The sequence below is a fragment of the Oncorhynchus mykiss genome, chromosome 26 (assembly GCF_057628025.1).
Source record: "Oncorhynchus mykiss isolate SJ-2025 chromosome 26, ASM5762802v1, whole genome shotgun sequence".
NCBI lineage: Eukaryota > Metazoa > Chordata > Actinopteri > Salmoniformes > Salmonidae > Oncorhynchus > Oncorhynchus mykiss.
The window spans coordinates 36,101,611-36,110,000 of NC_143047.1; the positions used below are offsets into that span (position 1 = coordinate 36,101,611).

General features: G+C 46.0%; 1 protein-coding gene across 4 annotated transcripts in view; it reads right to left on the bottom strand.

Moving 5' to 3' along the window:
- LOC110506903 (A disintegrin and metalloproteinase with thrombospondin motifs 17) overlaps positions 1-1,615 on the bottom strand; it is a 188,897-nt gene extending 187,282 nt beyond the window's left edge. For all 4 annotated transcript variants that reach the window (XM_090222882.1, XM_090222880.1, XM_090222881.1 and 1 more), the window contains exons 1-2: positions 1,435-1,615; positions 447-823 (exon numbers count right to left, since the gene is read on the bottom strand). In XM_090222882.1, the coding sequence (XP_090079008.1) occupies positions 447-823; positions 1,435-1,507 (450 nt within the window). In that variant the 5' untranslated portion in view covers positions 1,508-1,615. The remainder of the gene's footprint in view (positions 1-446; positions 824-1,434) is intronic.
- Positions 1,616-8,390: the final 6,775 nt, after the last annotated feature.

Consider the following 8,390-nt stretch of genomic DNA (forward strand, 5'->3'; position numbering starts at 1 on the left):
GTGTAGTACAGGGTAGTTATTATGGTATGTGTAGTACAGGGTAGTTAGTACGGTGTGTGTAGTACTGGGTAGTTATTATGGTATGTGTAGTTCAGGGTAGTTATTATGGTGTGTGTAGTTCAGGGTAGTTATTATGGTATGTGTAGTTCAGGGTAGTTATTATGGTGTGTGTAGTACAGGGTAGTTATTATGGTATGTGTAGATCAGGGTAGTTATTATGGTGTGTGTAGTTCAGGGTAGTTATTATGGTGTGTGTAGTTCAGGGTAGTGTTATGAATGGAAGTGACAGTCGTGTGTGTGTGTGTGTGTGTGTGTGTGTGTGTGCGTGTGTGTGTGTGTGTGTGTGTGTGTGTGTGTGTGTGTGTGTGTGTGTGTGCTACAGTATGAATTCCTGAACACTTAAAACCTCCCAGAAAACAATAGCAGGTGAAGGAGAAGTAGTTTACCAGACCGCTGCAGGTGTTGAGAGAGGCAAAAGAGTCGGTGTGGTTGACAATCCATCCCGAGTAGAAGCAGAGCTGGTCTCTGGCCAGGTGCGACCATTTAGGGGGGTCTGTTTCGCCTCCCCTCTCCTCGACCACAAACCCCTCAGACAGAAAAGCGGCATCCCTTTTCAGGCGTAAGTACAGGTCTTTTCCAAAAGCAGGTAAAGAGAAAAATAAGGTGTCCTCCACAGAGTTTAGTCCACCCCGGGAATCGACAGAGCGCTGGCCGCGCCGACGCGCGCTGCGCCTGGATGAGTCATGCAACAGGTGAGCCTCCTCTCCAGAGAGCTCCACGGGAACCACCATGTCCACCAAGTCCGTGTCATAACAGGAGTGATCTATGGGAAAGGAGAAGGGAATAACTTATTAAACATTGAGTGTAACTTTCTGTGTCAACGTCTGTTTGAAAACAATATGCTATTGTTTTCATATTGCCAAGTTGTCTTGAGCTGTCTGTGGTGTGATGTAGGCTAGTTATTCAATGACATAGCAGCCTATTTCACAACAAATGGGGAGAATTGTACTATGTATTGGTTATTAAATAAGGCATATTTGGGGTCATCGAACTTATTCAAATCACTTATTCAACTCATCTCGCATTGTGTGTAACTTCGTTGTGAGAGGGCGCTGGAAAACGGCAGAGAAAACGCAGACATAGCTGCAGCAAAGTTACTCTTGCAGAGCAGCACAGAACATTTTGAGAGAGAGAGACAGAGGGAGAGAAAAATAAAAGAGAGAGATAGAGGGAGAGAAAAATAAAAGAGAGAGAGATTCCCCAAGCAAACAAAGCCCATTTAATTGAATTGATCGAGAGAGAGAGAGAGAGAGAGAGAGGGAGAGAGAGAGAGAGAAAGAGAGAGAGAGATCCGACAACCACTACAGGCTCCCTGGCAAAACAATGATTCAAAGTTACAAAGTATCTACAACGCAGGTGTTACGTTGTACTTACCAGTCATCGCCTTCACTCCGAAACAGAAGAGGAATATAGACAGGAGAAGCTGCGGAGCATGGCTGTCATACATGATAAAGACTAGCTGTGACTGCAGAGGGTGTACGCGCCTGCACAGCGAACCAGGACTGCAGGGAACTTCCACAAAGTTAGTGAAGTTAATCGGAACTCCAGGCAAAGGGAATTTGAAGCGCTAGACACGCCTGTCGCACTTCGGCACTGCCTCCGCGACCAGCGGATTGGTTAGGGTAGTTTAACCAAAACATCTCTAACGTTTGATTGGACAGAAACAACGTCAATCATTGGGGGGCTGCAACTTAACACGTGGTTTTAGTGTAAAGGAGAAAATATTTGGGAATGTTATATATATTTATTTTCATGGGTTGTGCAGTGCAGTTGCAATATAACCCACTGTTATTTGATATATGCTTGTTTATCAACTTGTGGGACAAAGTCCACATTAAATGTGTAGGGCCTGTAATAGCCGATCGACAGTATTTTCAGTCCAAGTGTTAGGAATCAATAGGCAACTAAATGAAAGCTGTGAATCAATTCAAGCAGTGCAATTGTAGCCTGTTCAGCCTGCATTTGCTAGACTGATTGCGATGACTGTAGGTCTAGCTGGTTACATGTCTGTTCACAGGCCAAGAAACATGTTGCTTCAATTCAACCTCTGGGATAAAACGAAATACACAAGAAGAAAAGCATGCAGAAAAACCACAGTACAAATCACATAGAGGGGCTTTAGCTGGGCTAGCTAATGGACTGTTAAAGTCTCTCATCAGCTCCTAATTGCAAATGGGAAGAAAATGTGTTTCAATTAGTGAGGGAGATGTACATCAGTGGTTGGCCTCTGGCAATGTGTCCCAGTTTGATAAGTCAGGATGAAATTCCCAGCCGTCCTGAGTGTGCTTACATTGTCTAATGTACCACAACCAGGACCTGCCTCTGTGTGCCTGTCTGTCTGTCTGCCTGTCTGTCTGTCTGTCTGTCTGTCTGCTGGTCTGCCTGTCTGCCTGTGTGCCTGCCTGCCTGTGGGCGTGTCTGTATGCCTCTCTGCCTGTCTGCCTGTCTGTCTGTCTGTGGGTGTGTCTGTCTGCCTCTCTGCCTGCCTGTCTGTGTGCGTGTCTGTGTGCCTCTCTGCCCATCTGTCTGCCTGTCTGTCTGTCCGTCTGTTTGTCTGTGTGCGCACACTGCTCTTTTCATCAACAACCAAGCGGTTTTCTAGATATAGCCTACAGAGATAAAGGGTGTGGAGAAGGCAATCAGTTTGCCTCTGTCTCCAGCAGGCAGCACAGCCTCTGCATCAGCCACGGTCGAACACTGCCACCAGATATGGATGCAGTCATTTACAATAGGCCAACCCGGTCTATCCTAACCCAGCCCAGAGCCAGCCCCACACACAAAAATACTATTCTGTCTATCCAACTACACTGGCAGTCATTTACAATAGGCCAACCCGGTCTATCCTAACCCAGCCCAGAGCCAACCCCACACACACAAATACTATTCTGTCTATCCAACTACACTGGCAGTCATTTACAATAGGCCAACCCGGTCTATCCTAACCCAGCCCAGAGCCAGCCCCACACACAAAAATACTATTCTGTCTATCCAACTACACTGGCAGTCATTTACAATAGGCCAACCCGGTCTATCCTAACCCAGCCCAGAGCCAACCCCACACACACAAATACTATTCTGTCTATCCAACTACACTGGCAGTCATTTACAATAGGCCAACCCGGTCTATCCTAACCCAGCCCAGAGCCAACCCCACACACACAAATACTATTCTGTCTATCCAACTACACTGGCAGTCATTTACAATAGGCCAACCCGGTCTATCCTAACCCAGCCCAGAGCCAACCCCACACACACAAATACTATTCTGTCTATCCAACTACACTGGCAGTCATTTACAATAGGCCAACCCGGTCTATCCTAACCCAGCCCAGAGCCAACCCCACACACACAAATACTATTCTGTCTATCCAACTACACTGGCAGTCATTTACAATAGGCCAACCCGGTCTATCCTAACCCAGCCCAGAGCCAACCCCACACACACAAATACTATTCTGTCTATCCAACTACACTGGCAGTCATTTGATTGCCTTTACTGCTTCATTGGTTATGGGGTGTGCTTCAGAGCATCAATCACAAACAAATAGACTCAGCCCATTGGAAGACACTTTAACAGATCAGCACTGACCGGACAAAAGCTGATTGGTGGCACTACTGCCGACTCACGTTCCTGTTCATTCGAGTAGAAAAGGGGCTGAAGTAACTGAATTGTGTGAAAGAAGCATGTGTGTGCGTGCGGGTGCATGTGTGTGTGCGTGTGTATGTGTGTGTGTGTGTGTGTGTGTGTGTGTGTGTGTGTGTGTGTGTGTGTGTGTGTGTGTGTGTGTGTGTGCTACACCAGGTCTACATCCCAAATGGCACCCTCTTCCCTATATGGTGCCAGACTTTTGGTCCGAAGTAGTACACTATAAGTGGCAATAGGGTTCCATTTGGGACATGGCCCTGGTGTAGCACGCACACACACACACACACACACACACACACACACACACACACACACACACAATCTAATCTAATCTAATTCCAGGGGTAGCCCTGGTTCAATCTAATTCCAGGGGTAGCCGTGGTTCAATCTAATTCCAGTGGTGGCCCTGGTTCAATCTAATTCCAGTGGTAGCCGTGGTTCAATCTAATTCCAGTGGTAGCCGTGGTTCAATCTAATTCCAGTGGTAGACCTGGTTCAATCTAATTCCAGTTGTAGCCCTGGTTCAATCTAATTCCAGTGGTAGCCCTGGTTCAATCTAATTCCAGTGGTAGCCCTGGTTCAATCTAATTCCAGTGGTGGCCCTGGTTCAATCTAATTCCAGTGGTAGCCCTGGTTCAATCTAATTCCAGTGGTAGCCATGGTTCAATCTAATTCCAGTGGTAGCCCTGGTTCAATCTAATTCCAGTGGTAGCCCTGGTTCAATCTAATTCCAGTGGTAGCCATGGTTCAATCTAATTTCAGTGGTGGCCCTGGTTCAATCTAATTCCAGTGGTAGCCATGGTTCAATCTAATTCCAGTGGTAGCCCTGGTTCAATCTAATTCCATTGGTAGCCATGGTTCAATCTAATTCCAATGGTAGCCTTTCTCATAACTCTCTCTCTTCCATCAATAGTCCATACATCATCCAGACCACAGGAGTCTGCTGGGGGAGGACGACTCATAATATTGCCTGGAACGGAGCGAATGGAATGGCATCAGGCACATGGAAGACATGTATTTGATACCATTCCACCCAACTCCGCTCCAGCCATTACCACGAGCCGGTCCTTCCCAATTGAGGTGTCACCAACCTCCTGTGATCCACATCCATATCAACACAGAGATTGTTTTTTCATACCTCTGTTTTCCTACCCTGGTCTGTTTTCCTACCTGTTTGTACTGCCTTGCCAACTCGTTCATTGTAACACCAAACAGACAGACTATAGGATCTGGCAGGGCAGCAAAGATCTAGGACAAGGCTATACTATTTTCCTCCGAGAGTGACTGAATATCTTTTGTCATTGCAGTTTGGTTTTGTTTCATGGACCATGGTTAGACTGTGGGGTAGTGAGTCTGGCGACAGTACATTTCTTCTGTTGAGACCTGACAGACAAGCCCCAGAGTATCAGGACTGAAGGAAGCTAAGCTGTCTTTTCTAAGGAAGGAACAGGTCCTAGACTAATCCTCTATGGAGCCTCTGCGTGTGTGTTTGTGTGTGTGTGTGTGTGTGTGTGTGTGTGTGTGTGTGTGTGTGTGTGTGTGTGTGTGTGTGTGTGTGTGTGTGTGTGTGTGTGTGTGTGTGTGTGTGTGTGTGTGTGTGTGTGTGTGTGTGTGTGTGTGTGTGTGTGTGTGTGTGTGTGTGTAAATCTCTGGAATGAGTCTCTAGAGTGAGTCTCTAGAGTGAGTCTGTCTCAATAGACTCCGGCTTGTGTGTGTTTGCGTGCTTGTGTGTGGATTATTCCCAATTCCAGGGCTTTGATTTCTAACGTTCTAAAGCTAGGGGAACCTCCAAAGACCTCTGCTTTCTCTCCGGGACAAGCAGCCAGCCCTAAACACTGATCTGAAGTCCGTCAAACATTTTCCTTATAATGGTAAACGATAGGATTCAGGGAGGGTAAACTGATCCCATATCTGTGCCAACCAGTCAAACAGAGCTGTCCCACTATAGCAGACCCAGGGATCATCAACTAGATTCAGCCGCTGGCAGATTTCTTTCTTGGGCAGATGGTCAGGGGGCCGTAATGTAATTACAAGTCAATTGTAGACTGCAGATTGACCGCAAGAAGCCAAAACAGATACAACATTTGACAAAAACATAGTAATTTCAAACCTTACTTACATTTGTATACAATCACGTCTACTGTGCATGGGAATATTTACAAACAGATTTTCTAAATGAAAATCCCTTGGAGATGATTTCCAGATGTTTTTACAGTCTTTATGTACAACAATAAAACAAGTTTGCTCAGAAAACTTGGGGGCCAAGTAAAATCACCCATGGGCCAAATTCGTCCCGCGAGCCACCAGTTATGGAACCCTGCAGGGTAGAGTGACTGGGAAGTGATTTACGTCACTGATAGACGAGGGCAATGTGATCAACTTGACACTTTCAAATGACTCCACATCAATCAAATCAAAATGATTGGTCACATACAGATATTTAACAGATGTTCACACATACACACACACATACACACACACACATACACACACACATACACACACACACACACAATCTGTGCACCTCACTTTGACATTACAATCCCCAAGCCATAGCGCCCCATGAAAATTACTTATGTCATAGCAGGCAGTAAGTAGCGATCCCAAATGACACCCTATTCACTATAAAGTGCACTTCTATTGACCAGAACCCGATGCCATTTGGGACAAAGCCTTTTTCTCAGTCTTTTATCCAACATTTTCTTGCTGAATTCAGAGGTGTGCTCATTCAGAGGTGTGTTCATCCTCGGATGGGGCCACAGTGTCTCCTGACCCCTCCTGTCTCAGCCTCCAGTATTTATGCTGCAGTAGTTTATGTGTCGGGGGGGCTAGGGTCAGTTTGTTATATCTGGAGTACTTCTCCTGTCCTATTCGGTGTCCTGTGTGAATCTAAGTGTGCGTTCTCTAATTCTCTCCTTCTCTCTTTCTTTCTCTCTCTCGGAGGACCTGAGCCCTAGGACCATGCCCCAGGACTACCTGACATGATGACTCCTTGCTGTCCCCAGTCCACCTGACCGTGCTGCTGCTCCAGTTTCAACTGTTCTGCCTTATTATTATTCGACCATGCTGGTCATTTATGAACATTTGAACATCTTGGCCATGTTCTGTTATAATCTCCACCCAGCACAGCCAGGAGAGGACTGGCCACCCCACATAGCCTGGTTCCTCTCTAGGTTTCTTCCTAGGTTTTGGCCTTTCTAGGGAGTTTTTCCTAGCCACCGTGCTTCTACACCTGCATTGCTTGCTGTTTGTGGTTTTAGGCTGGGTTTCTGTACAGCACTTTGAGATATCAGCGGATGTACGAAGGGCTATATAAATTGATTTGATTTGATTTGATTTGATTAGTGCATGCGACTGAAAAAATTGAAATGAACAACTCAAATGTCTTATTGGACAAGCCCGGGTAAGTCCCTCCCTGTTTCAGTTAGTTTTCTTCTGTTTGGTTGAACACGACCCAGGTAAACCCACCTCTGACAGACTGCAGCCAGCTTTCTATTCTCTCCATCTCATCCAGGTTTGTGACTCACCATAGTTATACCTGGCTCGTATCAACAATCCTTTCAGCGATGTCCGTCTCTCTTGCCCACCAATGGGAAATGTGTCATTCACAACTGTTAAAGAATCTCTCCACCTTGTAGATAAATGTAAACAAGCCTGGCTTGAAGCAATGACCATACAGTTCCAATCAGAACAAGCACACCAACTCCTACGCCAAAAAGGTCAAGACCTGCACTCTTCCTACAACACAGTATTCTTTGTTCCAGCCCAGCACTAACACACCTGATTCAACCACCAATTCATTTAATATAGGTGTTTTAGCACTAGGATGCACCCCAACCCCATCCCTGCCTCCCCTCTACAGTTAACTTGGAGTTGAGTTTCACATAGGAGAGAGCTAGGACATGACCTTTGACCCAGAGGCTGTATGTGTCTTATTTGAGCTCCAGACAGTCAGGTGGTAAGACAGGCCGACGGACGGACAGATGGAAATGGACAGACGGAGACGGACAGACAGATACAGACAGACAGATACAGACAGACGGAGACGGACAGACAGATACAGACAGACAGATACAGACAGACAGATACAGACAGACAGATACAGACATACATATACAAACAGACACAGTACATGCAGACAGACAGATACAGACAGACACAGTACATGCAGACAGACAGATACAGACAGACACAGTACATGCAGACAGACAGATACAGACATACATATACAAACAGACACAGTACATGCAGACAGACAGACAGATACAGACACAGTACATGCAGACAGACAGACAGATACAGACATACATATACAGACAGACACAGTGCATGCAGACAGACAGAAACAGACATACATATACAAACAGACACAGTACATGCAGACAGACAGACAGATACAGACACAGTACATGCAGACAGACAGAAACAGACAGATACAGACATACATATACAAACAGACACAGTGCATGCAGACAGACAGAAACAGACATAGGCATCTCTCAGCCTGGGAGTCTGTCATTCCACACGGTGAAGTAGAGTTGTGGCCCGCATTTGCTGTTTTCAAGCCTGCTCTGGTGGGAACAATCCTGGGAGCATTCTGTGTCAGTCAGGAGTGTGTGTGTGTGTGTGTGTGTGTGTGTGACTTTCAGCTTTGGAAAAGCAAAACATTCATCCCAAGTATGAA